Here is a 21,006-nt window from a genome sequence, read left to right as displayed (position 1 = left end):
CCTCCACCTACCTCCCAGCATTTGCCCCTGGCCTCTGCCAAACAGCTGTTTGGCAGAGTGCTGGGAGGGAGGGGGAGGAATGGGAATGTGGTGCGCTCAGGGGAGGAGGCAGGGCCGGGGTGGGGATTTGGGGAAGGAGTTGGAATAGGGGCAGGGAGGGGCGGAGTTGGGGTGGGGACTTTGGGGAACAGATTGGAATGGGGGCAGGACAGGGTTGGGAAGAGGCAGTGCAGGGCCGGGCCGCATGGAAGGGGTAGAGTGGGGGTGGTGCCGGAGGCAGAGGTGGGGTCGAGCACCCACAGAAAAGAGGGGAAGTCCATAAGTGGGGAGAAGACAGAGCTGCTTTCCCACAATGAACCAGATAAGGGATCCTTGCACTGTGACCCTAGGCTTGGTGTCCGCCTGGGGGTGCTTTCTGTTGTGCTTGTCTAGGAAAGCGCGCACTTAGCTCACCGTGTTTTCCCATGTTGTACCAAGAAACGCCAACTGTGCTGACACTAAATGGAAGGGGAAGAAGGAGCTGGCTGGAGCGCTTGGAGAGAGCAGAGGGGGCTGCAAAAGGAAAGTGAAGATAACTTTTGCTCATCTGTATTAGGTCAAAGGCACGGAAAGGCTGCTGGCTTCTTTCAGCCCGGTGCCGCAGACTGGCTGGTGCAATCACACAGAAAGGGCTGAATGATGCAGGGGGATGAGTCATCCCTCTGCTGTGGTCAGGGTAAGAGAAATAAATAATAAAGGGACTCTGTGAAACACAAACCTGTGGAAAGTACTTAGTGGGGAAAAAGAAAAGGAGTACTTGTGGCACCTTAGAGACCAACAAATTTATTAGAGCATAAACTTTCATGAGCTACAGCTCACTTCATCGGATGCATGAGCTTACTTAGTGGGGAGAATATCTTCGGGTGGCTAGACACAGGGAATTGGTGGCAGAAATGACTTACCAGGAGGCTCTAACATAAGGCCCAAACTCAGTTCTGTGTTTATTTTTACAGCTTCATCTCACTCGGAAATGGGAGACTAGAATCTTTAGGAAATAGATCCGGGAAATGCGCATTATGGCATGTTGTTGTCTGTTACCCCTTGCTTAGTTATCAGAGGTTCTAGGTCTGGATCCCCCATGTTATGAGTGCAAAGTCGCTGTAAAGTGGCACCCGATCACAAAGATACATTGACAGAAGCCCCTCCCACTGCCAAACCCATTTAAAAGTGTCCACAGAGGGATTTGCACCAGTTTAACTGGCTTTAGCTAAACCACTGCCAGCGTTGAGTGTGGATAAGGCCTAGGGATTGCAAAGTGCTTTAAGAACATGGATGAATGAGCCTCCCATGAAGTTGGTTAGTAGTTCTGTCCTCCTCTTACCAAGGCTGAGTCCCTTGCACCACCAAGCCTGTCGGGTCCCACCTTTCCCAGAGCATCTTGGACATCTCGCAGCATCTCAGACACCCCCCAGTGCAGGAGCTGCCTTCCCTCCCAGCTCTCACCCAGCAGGGAGTGTTGGTTTGTTCTGATCAGCAAAGTGCCTGTTAAACTGGCCCCGTGGCACTGCACAGCTGCATTGAATCATAGCCACTGTGTTTATTGACACAAAGCCCCAAGCATGAGAGGGAGGCTGATCTGCCTTGTGCATCCCTCGGGCAGTTGCTAGCAAAGCTCTCGTTCCAGGCACTTTCTGAGTAACAAGATGTACCGAACCAGGCAGGAAGGATGAGGCTTTGATTTCCAGGAGCAGCTTGAACTGACAGGGATGGGGATTAAAATACAACCTTGCAAATGGAGTCAATTTGCTTAGGGATGGGGAAAAAGCCCCAACCAGCTAGGGCTGGGAGGGTAGGGGTGGAAAAGTTCTAGGGGGAGTGGGTGGCTAATGCCCCTTTGGCAATCCCAGTAAAGGAAGAGTCACCTTCCCACAGTGCCGGGAGGAGAGGAAAAGAGGACTGTCTCTTCTTCAAAACAAACAAAGCTTCTGAGCCTGGTGCTTCCTTTGCCTCTATTAATAGACAGTTGTTAAAATACATCTGTTGAAAAGACATCAGCAGTCAATTAAAAAATAATTACTAATGCCTCTTTAGCTAGCCAGGGTGAGGAAGATACCCAGTAAAGAACACCTAGATGCAGAGCTTCAAAAGGTATTTAGGTGCCTAAATCCCATTGATTTCAACCAAAGTTAAGAGCCTAAATACCTTTGGGGATTTGGCCCTTCACATTTACTGCTGGCTGTCTCTGCAGAGAAACACGTGAAGGGTCTCCTGAAATGCCCCGTCCCCGCCTGAGACAGGGAGCTCAATGAACTGCTGGTGCGTAACGTGATTGAAATCAGGGGAGTCGTGGTTGTACTGCCTTTGTTATCACCACCTGCTATTGTTTCTATAGCACCTAAAGCAAGCTAGTTCTTTTGCTGTCCCTGAAATCAGCGGTGTTGTCCCATGGATTAATTTGGCCCACATGCCCTGGAATAACTCCTCGCTCTCTTCATCTCTCCCTGCCAACCTGCATTTGTCATAGCCAGCCATTGAAGGAGCTGCCTTCACTTTGGATTAGGCCGTCTGGCGCTGCAGGAGCCTTAAGGCGGGCCGGCACCTATCACCCACTGCTGTCCCTTGGCTCCTGTCACAGCTTTGCGTGTCAGTTTCACCTGCCTTCCCAGAGGTCAATAGCTTGTGAATGATCACTGCGGAGCAAAGCTCTGCTCCTGCAAAACGAGGGGCTGCTATCTAAATATTGACCTCAGTGGGTCGATAAACCCTGCAGACTGGTTCCTTATCAATGTCCTGTTCTCTGATCCCATGAGCCTGCACAAGGGTGAGTCCAGAGAAGTAACCCAAACCCTTTTTTAAAAGGGCCCATCCCTCACAGCTAAGGCAATTTACTGCTGCCCAGCTAGCCCTCACTCCTGGAATGGCTGAGCCCTAAACCAGAGAGAGGCAGTGTTGCCTAGTGGTCTGAGCAAAGGATGCAGAAACAGAAGGGGCCTGAGGTCCTCCTACCTCCATCCCCCACAACTGAGGCACTGATGCACTAGTGACCTCCGGCATGTCACTTGATCTCCCTGAACCTCCATGAAAAGGTCTATTTATCTAGAAGATTAGGCAAAAGCAGAACCTCCCTGACAGCTCAGATGCTGCAGCTGGAGTTTGGTGCTCGTGACATGTCAGTGTCAGGGAAAACGCTGGGAGAGGAAGAGAATTAGTTCTAGTAAGTGCCTTTGTCCTTTTCCAGCTCCCTGCCTTCTTGCTTTCTCCCTCTTTGGCTCCCACCCATGATACCTGGCTGGCCCAACATTTCCGGCCCAAGCCACGGAAACAGCCTTTCACTGGACTTACTCCAGATGAAGGAATATTCTTCCAAAGTCATAACCCTGACCCCCCCACACCAGGTCAAAAAAAGGTTGGTGAGTCCTTCGGATTAGCTGAAACCCTGCTTCAATCCTTCTCCTAGCAGAGGCCAGGATACGGAGAGCAGGGAAATGAAGTTGACCCCAGCCCACTGTGCTTTCTCAGTTGGTTTCTTCTGGGATTTGGCCTGGAATTCTGAAGTCCATCATGGTCTGGTCCAAAGTGTTCCTGGGGCTGGAGTTGACATAACTGGATCGGGTCTCCAGCGTGCAGCTGGTCCTCTGAAGGAACTGAAGGAAGTTCTCCTGTACAGAACCCTCTGGGCTGGAGAGACAGAGCTCCTGGCTCAAGGGTCTGTTGAGGCAGCTCCGTCCCAGCCTAGACAGCTCTTCCCGTATCTGGCGGTTCAGTAAGCCATAGAAAAAAGGGTTGAAAGCGAAGGAGGAGTAGGCGAGCCAGGTGACAACCGTCTCCCCATGGCCCCTGCCCGGGCTGACGGAGTTAATGGAGCAGAATAAATGGAAGGAGAAGAATGGCAACCAGCAGCACAAGAATTGACCCACAATGAGGACCACAGTCATGGCAGCTTTTCCTCCTCCAAACATCTGCTCCGGGGACAGCCTGGGAGGCAGGTTTCTGGTAGTAATGATAGTTACTTGGCTGTTAATAGACTCTGATCGCTGCCGTGGGGCAGCGGTCCAAGACAGAACGGGCACATGCTGCAAGGAGGCAATCCGGGCCACTTTGTAGATGCTGCAGTAGACAACAAAGATGACCAAGGTAGGCAGGAAGAAGCAGAGGGTGCTGAAGACAATGACAAAGACCTTCTTGTGGGCCCCAGGGCTCCAGGACACAGTGCATTTACTGGCACTCGTGGCCCCGTTGTCTTGAGGCCATCCCACCAACGCCAAGACTGTGACCAGGATCGATTTAATCCAGATGAAGACCACCACCGTGACCGCCAGCCCAACGGTCATCTTAACCTCATACCTCATGGGGTGAACGATGTAGTAATATCTCTCCACGCTGATGACCGAGATGGTGAGAATGGAGGCACTGATGAAGCAGATGTTCAAGAAGATTAAGGTCTGGCACTCTGCGATGCTGTAGATCACCCTGTTGAAGCAAGAGGAGCTGGAAATGATCCCCAGTGGCATCAGGAAGATGGCGGACAACAGATCCACCAGGCAGAGGTGGCAGACAAAGATGAATTTCCTCAGCAGAGGGGTCTTGAGGATGACCACCATCACTGCCACATTGGCAACCAGGGCTATGAGGTTCAGCAGGACCATGAAGAAAAGGCCAACGGCCTCCTGGAATTGGGACACCTCTGGTAGAGAGGAAGTGTCTAGCCCCTGACTAGCATTAAGCCCAGTTCTGTGTGCCATTGTGCCTCAGGGCTACTCTGAGATCTCCAGCACCTGGGAAGCAGGAACAAGTTGTCAGTGTCTCCTAGCAGGAAATGTCACCACCCCCATCTTTTTCCTGGGTGGATCTTCTTCCCTGTGGGGAGAAAGGAGGGAAGCAAAATTGAGAAGCGTTGCAAGTGAGCAATGAGAATGTCTTGCAAGTGACTCTAATCCCGAATGACCCTGCGGGATGACACGAGCACCTCACCTTTCTGCTTGTGCGGAGTCCCAAGGTTAGGAGCAACTTGGCAACACCTGTTTTTCAAGCCAACAGAGAGAGGTGAGATGCTAGAGGTGACACACTATAGGGTGAGGCTTGGGAAGGAATCGCAAGCCAAGCTAGGAGAGCCTTCTCAGTGCTACAACAGCCCTCTCTTCCACTGCCCCAGTGCAGGGCTCCAGACTTGCTGGCCACCAGCAAGGAGGGCAGAGAGAATGTCTGGCTGCCAGAAACCAGCAGCCACTAGCAGGAGCAGATCAGTCCTGTCCAGGCCTAGGTAACCCCCTCCCCAGCGAGGGCCTCAATCCGGAGCTGGAGGGAGTTTGAGAACAAAGCAGTCTCCATCGCTACCCTGGCTTCTCCACTGAGATTGCCATTGAGGGGGCAAATTGTGCCCATTGCTTTGCTTTGTGCTGTGGATACCTGTCCATTAAGAACTGGCCTGGGACCAGCCGCTTCTCCCACACAGATTGCCAGGCAGTCATAACATGGGGCCACCGCCTATTGTGTTCAGGAGCTGACCATGTCAGGTCCTTTGCCGCCCACCGCACAACATTTGAGTCACCTACCGAGTATTGTATCACCGTTAGGGCCTAGTTAAATGTTGCTTCAGGCTCCTCATCAGTAAACACTCAACCTGGATTGGAACAGGGACCTTGACCACAAGTCCCATATCCTGCTCCAATTCCCAGAGACATTTATCTGGTTTTCCATTGGAAGTGGAAGGAGACAAATAAGAGGGGACAAGATAAACGTCTATAAAATAATGACTGGAATGGAGAAGGAAGAGCGGGAGCTTCTGTCCTCTCTGCCTCATGACACAAGAGCCTGGCAATGTTCAATGAAACTGAAAGGTGGGAAATTCAAAACCAATCAATGGATATACCTTTTCCACACAGCATACAATTAGCCAGGGGAACCCATTGCCACAGGAAGTCATAGGGGCTTCACTAATTTAGCAAGACTAAAAAGGGGATTGGACACTTACATGGATAACCAGATCCCAAGTTATCACAGATAATGAGAACATATATTTTGCAACACCTATTAAACCTCCTACTTTAGGGCTTAAGCCAGTCTCTAAATACACAGGATGAGGAGGTCTCCTGCACCTTCCTCTAGAAGAGAGAGGACACTGGGCTAGGTGGCTTGGATCCCATCTGGCAATTGCTATGCTCCTATGATGGTGAATTCAGGGCATGGCTCTCCCCACAGCCTCGTTCCAGCTTTAATGCTGCTGTATTTGGTAGTTTCTTCCCACACCCAGTTTTGATTTCTTCTAACAACCTGCCTCCCCCATCACCATCTTGAGCCGAGCCAGCTTCGGCCCCAAGCTCCCAGCTGTGCCCTCCCTAGCACAGGGTCTAGTTGCACTTCCCTGCTCCCCAGTTTCCATAGCTTTGATTTTTTCTTTAAACATGGCACCTTTTGGCTCCCCGAGGGGACTTTCTAAATTAAGGATCAAACACATTCCCTGCACCTGCGGGGCTGTAAATCCACATAACCACTCAGCGCAGGTGGTCTCAGAGAGCAGGCCAAAGAGGTACTGGTACTCCACACCCCTTAGGAGTCTGCAAGAAATTAACCCTTCCCATTTGGGCTCAGGGGCAGGGGGAAAGCTGGAAAAGGTGTCCGGCCTGTGAAAGAAATGCCTAAAACAACATTTAGGACGAGAAATTACTACTTGTAACCAGTTTCTTTAGTGTCTTAAACTTACATTGCGGTGTTTGTTTTATTTGCTGGGTAATCTGTGTTGGTCTGTTTGCTATCCCTAGCAATCACTTAAAATCAGTCTTTTGTAGTTAATAAACTTGTTTTTGTTTTCTCTAAACCCTGTTTGTGGAATTCAGAACTCAGGGGTGGGTGAAGCTGTGCATATCTTCTTCCACATTGAGGGAGGAGATGAATTTCAATAAGCTTATGCTGTACAGCTCTCTGTGCAGCACAATACAATACAATTTTGGGTTTGCACCCCAGAGGAGGTGTGCACTTGAGTGCTGGGCAATTCCCTAGCCGAGTCTTCCCATGCAGAGCTGATTTCAGTGTCGGTGCCTTTCTGCAGCTGGGTGTGTCCCTACCTCTGTGTGTGCTGGAGGAGGCTTGAGGGCCTGGCTCAGCAGGACAGTGTAAGGGAGCCCAGGCTGGTGGAACAGACGGGCTCAGTGGTACCCAGTAAACCAGGTGGCACCCCGGAGTGCAGGGTAACCCATCACAGGGGGTTGGGGTGATAGGTTGGTTTGGAGATTGTGAGCTTGGCAATGACTCTGAGGTTAGCTCAGGGAGCATGGAGGGAGGCTGGGGCTGGGCAATGATCACGGTGGTTTGGAAAGGGCAGTGTAAGTTCTGGGGTGACAGGCTGGTACAGACAGTGCTTTGAGAACTGGTGCGATGGGGTAGCTCAGGGGGCTGGGTCAGGACAGAATGGAGTGTATGTGCGGGGGGATGGAGTAGCTTAGGGGGCTGGCTGGGCTGGAGTGCTGGGGCAGCATGGAGTGGGGTGCATGTGGGGGGATGGGATAGCTCAGCGGGCTAGGATGCTGGGTCAGTGCAGAGTGGGGTGTATGCACGGGGCTAGCTCAGGGGGCTGGGTCAGCGCGGAGTGGGGCGTATGTGGGGAGGTAGCTCAGGGAGGCTGGCTGGGCTGGGATGCTGGATCAGCGCAGAGTGGGGTGTGTGCGGGGGGATGCGGTAGCTTGGGGGCTGGCTGGCCTGGAGGTTCTGGGTCAGTGCGAAGTGGGGTGTATGTGAGGGGATGGGGTAGCTCAGAGAGCTAGAGGTACTGGGTCAGCATGGACGGCGGGTAGCTTAGGAGCTAGTTCAAGCTCATGGTGACTGGCCAGGGCGAATGGGTTGGCTCTGTGTGTCCAGAGCAGCTAGACATTTGGGCCCATGGCTCCTTGGCCTTTGGGGGGAGTTAGCACCATGATCACTGGGCAGGGAACAACTGGAGGAAATCCATGGGCTGCTCCTTCTACCTCAGGGGGCACACATGGCTCCAAACAGGATAGGCTGGGTCAGGACCATGGCCCTGCACCCAGTCCCCCTGCATCAGCTGTGTGCAGCAGGCCACTCAGAAGCCCTGGTTCCTCCCTGAGCTCCCTGGGCCCAAATGGCCATCTAGCGCTGGGGGAGCCGGCCCTTTGTGCAAAGCAAAGAACTCCTCTTTCACTGGGGGGGGGTGGAACTGGAGCAAAGGCAGCTGGGCCTCCTCCCCCCGGGCGAATTCAGTGCTGGGGGAGCTGCTGCATTGAGGGCCCTGCTGGGCAACCCCCCTCATTTACCCACATGAGCCCAGCCCAGGGAGTAGCAGTCCCCGGTACCTCACTTCCCACAGCACCCCCTTAGTAGGGACGGTGCCGGTGCCCGCTGAAGCTGCCAGGCCAAGCAGGATTGGATTGGATTGGGGAGGAGGGCAGATGCTTGGTTCTCTAACCTGCCTTCAGCCGGAGGGAGCACCTTGGGAGGCCCCATGGCTTGTGCCCTGGGGTAGATAGACCTGAGCGTTCCGGCTCCCTAGCTCAAAGCTTGCTCAAGTCCCACCGGCAGCGCCGTCGCCTCCTGAACACAGCCCCACCCTGGATCTTGGCACACATGCCAACAGCTAGCCCAGCCTGCCGCAGCTCTCCCACTGTGGCTACTCAAGTGCGTTTTGATCTAGCCAGCTAAAGTGTGAGCTTGGGTATGCTACAAGTGCTCAATCAAGCCTCATGCATCCACAGAGCGCAGTGCACTCTCTTCACCTGCCAGGGCCTCTCTTCCCCACAGTACTCTCACCCAGGGCAGGCCACTTCCCTTGGGGATTATGCCAGAGAGGGCATCTTCCATTTCCTCTAGTGCCCCCCATGGCCCCAAAGCCCCCTCCCCAACCAGCCCAGCCCAGCACCTGCCTGTGCGGCCCCTCCACTGCTGGCAAACTCTCCACCAGCATGAGCCTGGGGGCAGATCAAGCCCCTCTTGTCCGGATGTCACCCATCAGAGTCCCACACCCACGCTGAGCGGTGTCTCTCCCATGGGCTCTGGCAGCAGAGGGCATGGTGGCCGATCCCAGCAGAGTAGCACACAGCAGGGCCGGAGCCTGGCAAGGAATTTGGTGTGGGGGCTCCAGGGGGCTCCACAAAACTGCAGGCCTGGAGGGCCATAGCAGGCACTGAACAATGGGCTAAGGGCAGCCCGGCCCTCTGGGAGAGAGGGTAGGGTGACAAGATGTCCCCATTTTATGGGAACAGTCCCAATATTTGAGGCTTTTTCTTGTATAGAAGCCTATTACCCCCCACCCTCTGTCCCGATTTTTCACACTTGCTGTCTGGTCAGCCTAAGAGAGGGGCCCTGAAGGGCTGTGTTGAACGCTGGCCTCTCTGCAGGAACTGGGGAGGGACAAACAGGCACAAATCCAGCCCCAGGAGAGGTGGGTAAATCAGTGATTTAGGAAACTTCCCCTTGGGCTGGTGATGGAGTCTCTGCCTTTGAGCACAGAGTCTCCTTCACCCATTGGCCCCCATTAGCCATTGCTAACCCAGAGCTCATTTGCGAGCAGCTCACGGCTGGCCTTCGAAGCCAGCTGTTTGGCTTTGGACTGGCCAGGCACGAAGCAGGTTCTGGTTCCTGGACAGGAGCAGCGTGATGCTTAGGAGCTGCTGCCAATCCTCAGGTCACAGTTTAGAACTGGCTTGCTAGGAGCATTCTCCAGCAGCTCCCCTAGGCTGGGCAGCAGGACCCTCCTGCCATTCACCCTGCAGAGAGGACACAGAATGCGGGTGACCACAGCCAAAGCCTGGGCCATTCAAAGTCCACCCCCCTCCTCTATAAACAGCATGCTCAGTATTACAGATCCCTTTCTCTCTGCTCTCCTTCCATGCCCCCCTAGACCACTCCTCGGCACAACCTGGTCCAGTGGACAGGGAACCTGCCTGGGCCCTAGGAGATCTATTCCCAGCGCTGCCACTGACTATGGGGCTGGACTTGATGAGCTCTCAACGTGCCTTCCAGATCTACAGTTCTATGATTTTAAGGCACTCTGTGACTCAGTTTCCCCATCCATAACATGGGGAGTACAAGCCTTTACCATCCTTACAAAGGGCTTTGAGATCACTGGATGAAAAGCGCCAGAGGAGAGCACCTAGCTCCCCCTCATAAAACACTGGTGCAAGAGCAGTCTGTCTCACTCTGAAGGACATAGTCTACACTGGAAAGGGTTTGCGGGTATAGCTACACAGCTCCAGCTACAGCAGCTAGCCCTCCCAGCAGAGATGCAGCTTTCCACAACAAAAGAATGCTCAAACCAGTTCCCCAGATGAAGTATCTTATACCGGCCAAAGCAATTGTTTTGCTGGTATAACTGTGTCTACACTAGGGCTCTTGCCAGCATAGACATGTCTTTAAAGTATCCCTCCAACCGACATTACTAGCTAGTTTCTCATCTAACCCTGGCCTAAACAAAGCCCATGTCTGTGCCCACTCAGTGGCCTCCTTCCAAGCCCCAGTGGTAAATGCACCTCCTTTGCCTCCAGATCTCTCCACCACCCTCTCAGGTAATCTGCTCCTAATCCCATAACACATTTGGGACACAAATTATGTGAAACTGTCTACAAAGAAGGGTTGTATCCCTTGATCGGGGGTGCCGAGGGCCTGGCAAGATCAGGCCCCACCCTGCCATTCTCCTTTAGTAAGAGAATGAATCCCCTCCTCCCCCCACTTCTCCTGGCAGGAGGTGGGTAACTCACCAGACTCGAATGCCCTGGGAGACTCTTGGGAGGCTGGCACCCAGGCTGGCTTCTCCCGCTTGCCAGTGGGATCCTCATCTTGGCTCTATCAGGTGAGCAACTTTTACTCCTCTGATCGGATACGCGCAGCGATGGCTCTAGCTCTCTCCCTGCCCCTGGGATCGGGGCAGGCTTGACGGTCCCATGCTACAGCGCACCCCACGCCTGGGGGGGACATGAATGACAAAGCCCACCCGACGCAAGGCGGCTGGTGTCTCACCTCCACGCGCCCGCTTGGCTTATGGCATCAGAGTCCCCCTGGCTCCCCATGCCAATGTGTGTGTGTGTGTGGGGTCCACTGTCCCAGCCCCTGAAGCTGGGATGATAGAGGGCCTCATAGCATCCTCTGGGGAAGCAGGGGCCACATCTGCCTGGCAGTGGTCCCCTCTCTCCCCCCTCTGGATGGGTGCCGGGAGGCTGCTGCTGCTGCTCTGTGCTGCGGATGGCACAGGCTGTCACATCTGGTCTTTGCCTGGCCTTTTAAAGCACTGTCATTCACACAGAGAATTCTACTGGGTCCTAAGCAGCCTCGTCTCTCAGCCCCACACCTGGGCCTGGGCTGCCCCCTCATTGCACTGCCAGGGCAGGGGAGCAAAGCAAAGGTCTCACCTCTGGGGCACCGCCCCTGCAGGGGAGAGGATCAGGGCCAGCTCTTGCACGCAGCCAGGCCATGCATCACCTAAAGCAGACAAATACCAGGGGGGCAAAGTGGAGAGGGGCTGGTGCCTGGGTTGTGGGGCTGGAGGCTCAGGAAGGGATGAGTAGCTGGGCTCAGGCTGCTGTCCCCCAGCTTGGAGTGCTCTGCCCAGACTTCTCATCCAGCTGTAGGGGGCGCTATGTTATTTTGAGGGTTCCAGGCAGAGGGTCCCAGGTGTCTGGGTCGGGGAGCCCTCTTTCTACTCTAGCAGCCCAGGGGTTCCCTGCTCCAGTCAGGGCATGTGGCCCAGGACGCCTGCCATCCAGAGACGACCTCCACAGTCAGGTCATAGGACAAGCTCAGCCACTGAAGGGATCAACCCAGGGAGTCCCATGCAGACGGTGGGAGTTTGCTAACCTATCTGTCCTGCCCCCCTAGAGGAACAGGGTATAGACAACATGAAGATTAGGGCCAAAGTTTTCCTACATGGCCAGTGATTTTAGGGGCCCAGCTTGAGACGCCGTCAAGGGGCCCGACTCTTAAGTGCTGAGCACCCACCTTCTGAAAATTCTGCCCCCTTCAGGTATCTCTAGGTGGGCCCCCAAAACTGGAGGTGCCTAGAATCACGTCACTTCAGAAACTCTTGGCCCAGACAGGGAGAAAGAAGTCACTGGCTGTTAACAGCTGATGGGGAAAGAGGAGGAATGTGTCTAGTGGCTAAAGCAGCAGGCTAGGAGTCAGGACTCGGGGGGGAGGAGTTGAACCTCTGCTCTGCCACTGATCTATTACATGATCTTGGGCAAGTCACTTCCTTCTCTTGTAACACAGCAATCTGGTTTTGCAGAACCCATGGCCAGAGCGGATGAACGCCAAAGAGGGCTATGAAAGCTGCAGCCTTGCTCATCGGTGGGGGGGCTTCAGCTGGAGACATTTTGCCTGCCTCCTCAACCATTCTTATTCCCTCAGCCAAGCCAAATGCTTCCTGGGACCCAAGTCCTTTGCAGAGGTTATCATACATACCCCTCAGGCGTGCCCAAGAGGCAAGGGCTCCCCACCCAGCCACACCCCTGTGGCAGCACCCACAAAATATACTAGCTTAGTGCCTGTGATTATGTCTCCCCTGAGTTGCTTGGCCCAGCAAATGCAACAACCGGCCACACAGCTGATGATTACTTTTCCAGCTGGAGTGGGAGAGTTTGCACTTTGGGTGAAGGTCCCAGGTTCAGTCCTCGTTCATGGTGGTGGCAAGAGGGGACAGCTGCTGTCCAGAACAGAGATCACAGTTTTCGGGGGGGAGAAGCTGCAGGAAGCCTGGGATCAGCTGAATAACCAGGCCAGATCCTTAGTTACTGCGGATTGCTGGAGCTCCATGCCCTGACTTCAGACTACACCCTTTTCCACTAGCTGAAATCTGGCCCAAGTACGTCTAAATAAAAATGACTTCCAGAGCCATCCAGAAGGATCAGTCCTTCTCTACAGAGCAGAGGCTTTAATGGCTGGAGCAAGACCTGTTCCTCCTCCCATGACTCAGGGCTCAGGTGGAGGAACAGACACATTTAGCCCCACACCGGTGGGAGCCGGGGAGAGGTTCCTTATTTACGAGTTTACATTGCAGCCATTAGCTTGTTTACAAGATTTTTTTTTAAGGGAACCCATTATTCTCGGGGAGTTTTACTTCTGGATTTTATGGCCCTGGAGGAGCTGGAGGCCAAGATTGGATTGGCTGGTGAGCCAAATAAGGAGGTGGCGGGTGGTGCGACTGACGAGATTTTTGTTCCCATTGTCAAGCACTGTCACGCTATTGAGGGAACAAAGCAACTGATGGCAGCAGGCCCAAGTCACCACTTGTTGCAAAAGAACAGCCAGCAGCCTTATACGCCACGATGATATTGACACAGAGAGGGTACAGGGGATCTACTGGGGTAGAGAGGGTGTGTCAGTCCTTATATCTGAATTAGGGCCCAGCTGCAATTAGCATTATGATCTCGTTCCACTGCTCTGAAGGGACTTGGTCTCATTAAAGAATTACAGGACCAATAGGAAAAGGGAGTACAGGTCAGGATTGAGGGGCACTGCCAGAACAGAGTGGGGATGGAGCCAGCTTCCGACAGCACAGTTAGCATTGATGTCCTAAGCACAAAAACTGGACTGAGCACAGATTGGTCAGTGGGGACCTACCCCTTTGGCTGCTGCTAGGGGAAGCAGCACATAGACACAGCCTTGCGCCCACAGGTGTGCTTGTGCAGAGACACAATGCAACAGGAATGCACTATGCAAACATCGTGGCAGGCCCCTCATGCATACGCTTGGCTGGGGCAGAGAAGAGCCTCTGGTATCTCCCTGGCTCTGCTTCCCCCAGAAGCCACCCAGCCCTGGAGATCCAGAGGGGCAGGCCGTAGGAGGATGCGAGAGCAGCTCCAGGTAGGCCAGGGGAGGCTCTGGACAAGGTGTGAGGTACAGGTGCCCCAGCGCTCCCTGGAACAGAACTCCTCATGCTGGAACACCCCCTCCAGCCAGGGCAGCTGCTGTAGACTGGCAAGGCCATAACAGCCTGGGGGAAATCCTAGGTCTCCCATCTCAAGGGGAGGTTTGTCATTGACTTCAAGGGGCCCAGATTTCTTGGGTGCTCAGATACCCCCGCTGACAAATCCACCATGCTGAGCCCCATCCTGGCGGCTTCAGCCCTAACCCTGCACTTCAGGCATCTGTGAGCCCAAAGCTGGGCTACTGCAACTGGTTAGACCAGGGATAGCTACGCCACCCTGCTCTGCAATGGCTTCCCACTAAGCAGAGTCCACTTCACAGCCTGTGCCCTGTAGTTCGAAGCCCTTGATGGGCCTGGCCCTGGCTGGCTGAGACAGGCCTCAGTCTCCAGGACCTGCCAGGCCAGCCACCTTCCACCACCCAGGGAAGCTCATCAGTGCAGATGGAGCTTTCCTGGGGGCTGGCACTAGACTCTGGAAATTGCCTGTGTACGAGATGAGACCAGGCCTGGGCTGGGACCTCGATGCACAGCTAAGACAGAGGCCATGCTAGTACTGCAGAGTTAACCAGGGTTAGCTATGCCCTCTCAAGTTAGCCTGGCTCAAGCGAGAACAGCCATGCCCAGAGTGATTGCGAGTTTGGCTAACAGGAGCTGCAGCCCATCCCACCGGAGTTCCAGGTTCGTGGGTGTGGATGGCACTCGCTGTGGGACAACCCTCAAGGGACGACTCGAGTTACCTGCACCGATGATGGGCCCATGGCTTTCCCTCAGTCAGATCTTCCCGCAGACGCTCAGAACTCCACTCATGCAAACAGAACAACCCCGTGAGCCAATCCAGCTCCTTCCCCACCAGGCCGGGGAGGAAGAGCGAGATAGATTGTTATTGTTCTCTCACCTAGTAATTACGGCCTGGATGCAGGATACTATGGTGATGGCAGCCATATAAGTAGCCAGATTAGATAAGGGAATATGTCTCTTTAGTTTACTTTGCAAAAATTAACCCCTGAGACCCAGACTCGGAGATCTGTGATGAGTGTGCCAGCCCCACCCCACTTCCCTGCTCTTGTGTCTGGCCCCCAGTTCCTCTCGGTGCCCACTGATCCCATGCCCCATTGTGCCCCCCCACTTCTCCCAGCACCAGGGTTTCTAATAGGGCTCCCTGGCCTCCTCCCTGTTCCTGCTTTTCTCTCCGTGGGAGAGACCAGAGAACAACCTTCCCCCAGCCTGGCTGGCAGGTGCCTGGGAAGCTGCACTGGGATCCTGATCAGCAGCCACTCCCTGCCCTGAGCTCCTCACCCACAGTATGTCTCCTGGGTAGGGCACCCCCATCCCTACAAGCCAGGTCATGTCTTCTGAGGCGACTGTGCAGGGCGAGCAGATCTCCTGGGGGGGGAGGGGGAAACCTATGGCAGGCCCAGTTTCCTAGGCCTTTCAAAAACAGGGAGTCCATTGATCTTTTCCCTCTGCTGGGATCTCCCAGATAAGAGCTCCGAGAGCAAGAGCAGGCCAAAGAGATGGGCTCATGTCAGCCCCAGGATCCAACCCCTGCTGAGTTCTCCAGTGCCAGGGTAACACACGGGGGAAAGCTGACTGCAATCTGCACACGCTTTTATTTACGGTAACAGAAGGCCTCAGAGCACCCTGCGGCTCACAGACTCCAGCACTCAGGAGTGTCCCCCAGAGCCCCTATAGAGGCTGCTGGGAGTTTAACTGGCTATGGCCACTGCACCCCAGTCCTCTCCTCCAGGCAGCATGGCCCAGGGACTCCGAGCGCAGGAGCCACGCATCTCTCGGCACGTTGTAGAGCATCTCTCCAGGCCCGTGGGACCCAGGGATCCTGAGCCAGCAGGCAACAGAGGCGCTCCCGCAGCCAGCCCACTGAGCGCTGTCATCTCACCCTGCTGCAGGTGGCACCCCGGGGCATCGTCGCCATCGGCACAGCAGGCCACAGTCCCCCAGAGCTGGAAGCACCTCAGAGGCGGAGCTGGAGCAGGTAACGGAGCTGGCACTGGCTCTCCCGGTAGATCAGGTACTCGCTCTGGCTGAAGTAGGAGTCCCGGTACTTGGCCACGGGGATGGGCTTCCCTTGTGGCACCAGCACCTTCCTGCCCTCCACCTTCAGCTCCCGGTCACAATCAGGGTCTGGGGAGGGTGGGACGAGGAAGGGGTTAGCGCATGGGACTGGGCCAGGAACTGCCAGCAACAGGCTCTGCAAGACCTCCACTTATCCCACTGCCAAACCCCCACTCCCCTCATCTCCAAATCTCCCCTATTTCTGTTGTGCCCCCTCATTGCCAGCACCTCCAGCCTCCTCCCATTCTGAATCCCCACAGGCGGGGAGCAGCCCCCAGCGGGGAGGTCAGATTGGGGAGCAAACTCACCTGGCTCAGTCTGGCCGCAGGCGACCACGCTGTCGTACCCCGGGGGGGCCTTGCACAACGACGGGTCGTCCTGGGTGATCCGATGCTCCTTGCCTAGGGCCACCTCGTTGAGGAACATGATCCCGACCCGCTGGGAGGTGCAGCTCACTGGAGCGGAGAGACCGGCCAGTGCTGCTAAGGCTGGCCGCAAGGCCCACTCCCATGCCCAGCCTGGCCGCCAACCTGGCACAGCCTGCCCTGGAGCATCCTCCAGTGCTGGCAGAAGCGCACTGAATTCCTGGACTGGGGGGTGCAGGCCAGTGGCAGGAGTGGCAGAAGCTCCCTATAAGTTGGGGGCACCACCAGCACCCAAACTGTAGCCCCACCCCCACACTGCCCCTTCTCCCTGCGGCCCCACCCCCTGCTTGCTCCTCTCCCCCCACCCCCCCGTTATTCGCTGTTACAGCCGGTCAAGAGTGATGGGGCCCTGGCCCCCTCAGTTCCAGTACCCCTGGCCAGTGACCCAGAGCACTCTCTCCTGATGGGCTGAGGACTGGCACTGATGGGTCCCAAAGCGACTCCTGTCCCCCATCCTCCCTAAGAGCAGGACTGCGAGGTGGGAGGGGAAAAAGCAGGGAATGCCGGGGGGGGAGGGGGCCATGGATACATCTAGGTGTGGTGTGCTCCCAGCTGCCATTGCCCTGGCTGGTTCTGCCCCTTTGCCCCACCCTGAGCTCTGGGCGGGGCAGCACTCCCTGTACTCCCAATCACTCCTCTGCTGTGGCCTATTAAAGCCGCCTGGAAAGCCGGGGAGCCCTGCTCCCCCAAGCCAGGAGCTCTCCTCTGCCCTGAGAGGAGGTGGAAGCTGCTCTCCTCACTTCACTCTCCCTTAGTCTAACCTCTGTCTCGCACCCTTGTCTGTGGCATCCCACCACCCTGGCGTGTCATACTCAGCCCTGCTGCAGCTGGCACTGACAGCTGGGCCACACCATCCAGGAGGGTGCAGGCCTGGGGCAGGAGAGGGAAAGGGGGCCCTGAGAATGTAATGCCAGGGCTTTCCACCATCCCCAGACAGATACTCACCCTGCAGAGGCTGCCAGTGTCTCCCCTTGCCTGGAGGGGATCAGAGCGGGGTGGGGGAGGAAGCGTGGATGGCTGGGAGAGCGCCCAGGCCAAGCAGCCACGGGTCTTACCGTATCCCATCGACTTGCCATTCTCGGAGGCGAAGTAAAGCCCCTTGCCCACACGCCCGCCGGAGTGCGGCATGATGCGCAGGCCACTCTTCAGGATGGCGGCGACAACAGCCACGTTGGTGCCGTGCCAAAGCAAGCGCCGGTTCTCCAGGTGGTCGTGAGCCTTCATGCGCTCGCCCTGCAGAGCCGGACAGGTGCAGTCCTCAGCTTCAGACAATAGTCTCAATGTCTGCAAATGCTTCACACCCCCAGGCGACACCGCCCATGCCCTCACTGACACAGAAGGAAGGAATCTCAGCGCTGGGGGAAGGGGCTGGATCTACAGCCCTGCAGCCCACAGGACAGATGTGGGGACCAGCGAGAGCAGTGTCCACTTCCCCCACTGCTGTCCTGGGGAAGGCAGCTGAGGGGCTGGAGGGTAGCTGAAGCTCTGAGCCCCTGTAGCCTTCGGCCTCTGCCCAGGCTGCCAGAGGCCCCATCTACAGTCAGACCTTCACCTGTTGCCAACACCAGTTCTGAGCCGCTGACATCAGCCTCCCTCCGCTGCACCCATGAGTGCCGGCCGATGAGACCTGCCCCGAGCACAGTTAAAGGGTCTGCGCTGAACCCAGGCAGAGCAGCTGGAAGCTGCTGGGGCTGAGCCTGTGTTGCTATGGCTGCACGGCCAGGGCGCCGCTGGCTCTTGGGGTCTGACACCGAGCCGGACGCCGCACCCAGCAGCTGTCTGCGCCCAGGGGAGCTGCTGCCTGCCGAACTCTCCCCCACCTGGCCAACGAGCGAGCGCCCATGGACACATGCGCCCATGAGCGGCAGGGCACTAGTTCTCTCACCTCTCCCTCCCTCTTCACTTTCCAGATGTTCAGGATCTTGACCTTCCGGTGGCTCGACCTGGTCTTCTCTACGTAGGTGTGGATCACCTGGGGGGAGACCAGAGTGATTGGGGGGCACACTGGGGCGAGAGCAGGCAAGAGCAGTCCTCTGCTCGGCCCCTCAGTGCTGGCACCCATCCCTTCTGCCCTGACTATCACAGAGGTCCACATGCGGGGCCCCAGGGTTGGGGCCTGCCCCACAGGAGCAGGTTTCTCTGCTTGGTGCTGGAGAAGCCTCTGGCATGATGACACCCAAACACGTTCGCTCCCTCCGCACCCAGAACCGCCCCCCTTCCCAACATCTCCAGCACCTCCAGCTCGGACCCACAAGATCACCAGGCCTGGGCTCCCCCACAGCCCTGTCAGCTCCACTAGCGGAACCCCTCAAGGTTCTGGAGGGACTTATCCCTGGGTAAGAGAGGCCAATTCACCTACCCCAGGCTCCTCCCCAGTTTGGAGAGCCCATGGGGTGCGGAGATAGCCTGGGGAGGGGGGCACACACATTCCGCCTGGCAGCTGGGCCCCTGGAGGAAGCAGCTTCCTCTCCATATCAGAAAAGTGCCATGCAGGAGGCGGGGCTGGCACTGTACAGACCAAGACAGAAGTGCCGAAGGAAGGACCCCGTGTCCCCAGGCATTCCCTCAGGGACGTCACAGCCCACATCCCCTCTCACACTGGCTAGTGACCCCCACGCTCCACATCGCTCCCTTGTCCAAGCTGCTGCCTCCACCAGGACACTTGGCATGCACCAGCCCCTCCAGACCTGATAATCCTCCGACGCCGGGTCCACCAGGGTGAGCTCACACTTCAGAAGCTCATAGTCCTTGTCCAGTGGGTGAGGCACTTCCTCCACCTTCACCTCCTCTTCCTCCTCCTTCTTCTGTGCCTGCAGGCTTTGGGCCAGTTCAATGTCGGCCAGCACCTACCAAGGCAGCAAGCCGGGCTGATGGGAACGGTGGGCCACTTTAACCCCTTAGTAGCCCTTGAGGCTCCTTCCCCATCCTGTCCAGAGATGGCTCGCCCAAGGGTGGGCGTGACCCCAGCTGAGGTTTGTATGCCCCGCTGCCTTTCGCAGCATGGCCTCAGTCTGCCCTCTCCTGCCCGGAGGCTTCCCAAAGGGGTCTGGTTTTACACACCTGGGGAAGGAGAGGCCCTTTCGCCTGCAGCGCCCACGGGAGTTTGGATGCACACTGCCCACACATTCTTCAGCGGGCCACACTGCTGGGGCGGTGGTGGGCAGCACCATGCCCTCTAACCCGCTGAGCTCCCAGGCGAGCGGCAGACACACCAACAAGGAGACGCCACAGACTCCGGGTGGCTATAGCCCCGTGCAGAGCCAGGCCTCTTCCCCCTCTCACAGGGCACTCCAGCCACTTTCTAGAACCAAGGAAGCAAATGGCACAGTACCACCCCACATCACTGTCATGGCAACAGCAGGGGTGAAGGTGGTAGCTTTCCCAAGTGCCGTCCTGGAACAGAAACTCCTTCCCCCAGCCAGGAGGAGGTGCTGCACTGCTGGCCCCGGGGAAATCCAGCCGGCCTCAGCCCAGGGCAAGGGGAGGGAGAACATTCCCATCTGGGAGACTGGGCAAGCAGCAGGAAAGCTGCAAGGAAGAGAGGCCTGGCCCTGGCCCTGGGGCGGGTCCCACCCTAGCAAGCAGGAGGAGCCAGCACGGTGTAGACCCAGCCCAATTGCCACGGGCAGGACCCTTACCAGCAGCATGTCCTTCTTGGCCTGGATGATCTCCTGCGTGTTGATGGTGGGGGGCCTGGAGCGGCCAAAGCTGTGGGGGATGATGGTGTAGAAGCGGGACGACAGCTCCTCCAGCTGCTTGCCAGGCAACGGCTGCTCCTGCAGAGCCGTCTCAATGGCCTCCAGGGCCTCGAAGCCCTTGGCGATCTGCTGCTTGCTCAGCTTCCCCAGTGGCATCTTCTTCACATCTGGGGCAGGTAGACAGGCATGGGGAGGGGAGACGAGCAATAGAGGGCTTAGCTGACGGCCGGCAGGGACACCTGCATCCCCCCTCAGACCTAAGCCTGAACCCTTCCCCTCGGGGGCCCCAGGGCAATCCCACACACAGACCCCTGGCTCATGCAAGTCTTGCCCATCCCCCAGGGCAGGGGGGCAGGACTCTGTGGTGGGGGGGCAGGCTCTGGGGTGCAGCCAGGGATCAAGAGTTTGGGGTGCAGGGGGGGCTCAGGGCTCGGGCTTACCTCAGGCGGCTCCCGGTCAGCAGTGCAGTAGGGGTGCTAAGGCAGGCTTCCTGCCTGTCCTGGCACCGCGGACCTTGCTGCGCCCCAGAAGCAGCCAGCAGTAGGTCCAGATCCTAGGTGACTCCACACGGCTCTTGCCTCCAGGCACTGGCCCCCCAGCTCCCATTGCGCCGCCCCCCGCCACCTAGGAGCTGGATGTGCTGCTGGCCACTTCCAGGGTGCAGAGCAGCGTCAGAACAGGTAGGGACTAGCCTGCCTTAGCCGGCAGAACCGCCAACGGGACTTTTAACGGTCTGGTCGGCAGCACAGACTAGAGCTGCTGTGACCCAGTGCTTTACAGGCCGTGACCCAGTACTGGGTCACGACTCACAGTTTGAAAACCACTGATCTAGAGCACCATGGCCTGGCCCCTCTGACCAAGCCCTGGAGACAGCTAACAGAAACACTGAGCAGGAGCCCCGGGCTGCAGCGGGGCTGATGGTGCAGGGGTGTGTGCTGCCTCCCCCCTGCCCCAAGAACCCCGCTCC

At 56.7% G+C, this 21,006-nt stretch overlaps 2 protein-coding genes across 14 annotated transcripts in view; both read right to left on the bottom strand.

Moving 5' to 3' along the window:
- Positions 1-883: 883 nt before the first annotated feature.
- On the bottom strand, positions 884-10,946 carry GPR62 (G protein-coupled receptor 62). 3 transcript variants are annotated; one of them, XM_038410336.2, is made up of 2 exons: positions 10,683-10,946; positions 884-4,836 (listed from the first exon to the last, which is right to left on the bottom strand). In XM_038410336.2, exon 2 carries the CDS (start codon positions 4,719-4,721, stop codon positions 3,495-3,497), a length of 1,227 nt encoding a protein of 408 aa, XP_038266264.1. In that variant the 5' UTR covers positions 4,722-4,836; positions 10,683-10,946; the 3' UTR covers positions 884-3,494. The 3 variants fall into 3 exon arrangements, with proteins under 3 accessions (XP_038266264.1, XP_043374790.1, XP_043374789.1); XM_043518855.1 differs by having other exon boundaries at positions 884-4,754; XM_043518854.1 differs by lacking the exon at positions 10,683-10,946 and adding an exon at positions 4,951-5,145.
- Positions 10,947-11,103: 157 nt separating this feature from the next.
- Positions 11,104-21,006, bottom strand: part of PARP3 (poly(ADP-ribose) polymerase family member 3) — a 28,125-nt gene continuing 18,222 nt past the window's right edge. For 10 of the 11 annotated variants that reach the window (XM_038411454.2, XM_038411456.1, XM_038411458.2 and 7 more), the window contains 6 exons: positions 19,980-20,206; positions 19,029-19,187; positions 18,227-18,313; positions 17,397-17,574; positions 16,225-16,371; positions 15,435-15,985 (listed from right to left, as the gene is read on the bottom strand). In XM_038411454.2, the coding sequence (XP_038267382.1) occupies positions 15,816-15,985; positions 16,225-16,371; positions 17,397-17,574; positions 18,227-18,313; positions 19,029-19,187; positions 19,980-20,206 (968 nt within the window). In that variant the 3' untranslated portion in view covers positions 15,435-15,815. Of the gene's footprint in view, positions 11,136-15,434; positions 15,986-16,224; positions 16,372-17,396; positions 17,575-18,226; positions 18,314-19,028; positions 19,188-19,979; positions 20,207-21,006 lie in introns of those variants that run through there. The other variant, XM_043518846.1, reaches the window with a different exon arrangement.

Source organism: Dermochelys coriacea, chromosome 7, assembly GCF_009764565.3.
Source record: "Dermochelys coriacea isolate rDerCor1 chromosome 7, rDerCor1.pri.v4, whole genome shotgun sequence".
Taxonomy (NCBI): Eukaryota; Metazoa; Chordata; order Testudines; family Dermochelyidae; genus Dermochelys; species Dermochelys coriacea.
This window is presented reverse-complemented; position numbering and strand designations above follow the sequence as displayed.

Excerpts from the sequence above, each read along its gene's own strand:
- GPR62 (XM_038410336.2), bottom strand. The coding sequence starts at position 4,721 with ATGGCACACAGAACTGGGCTTAATGCTAGTCAGGGGCTAGACACTTCC.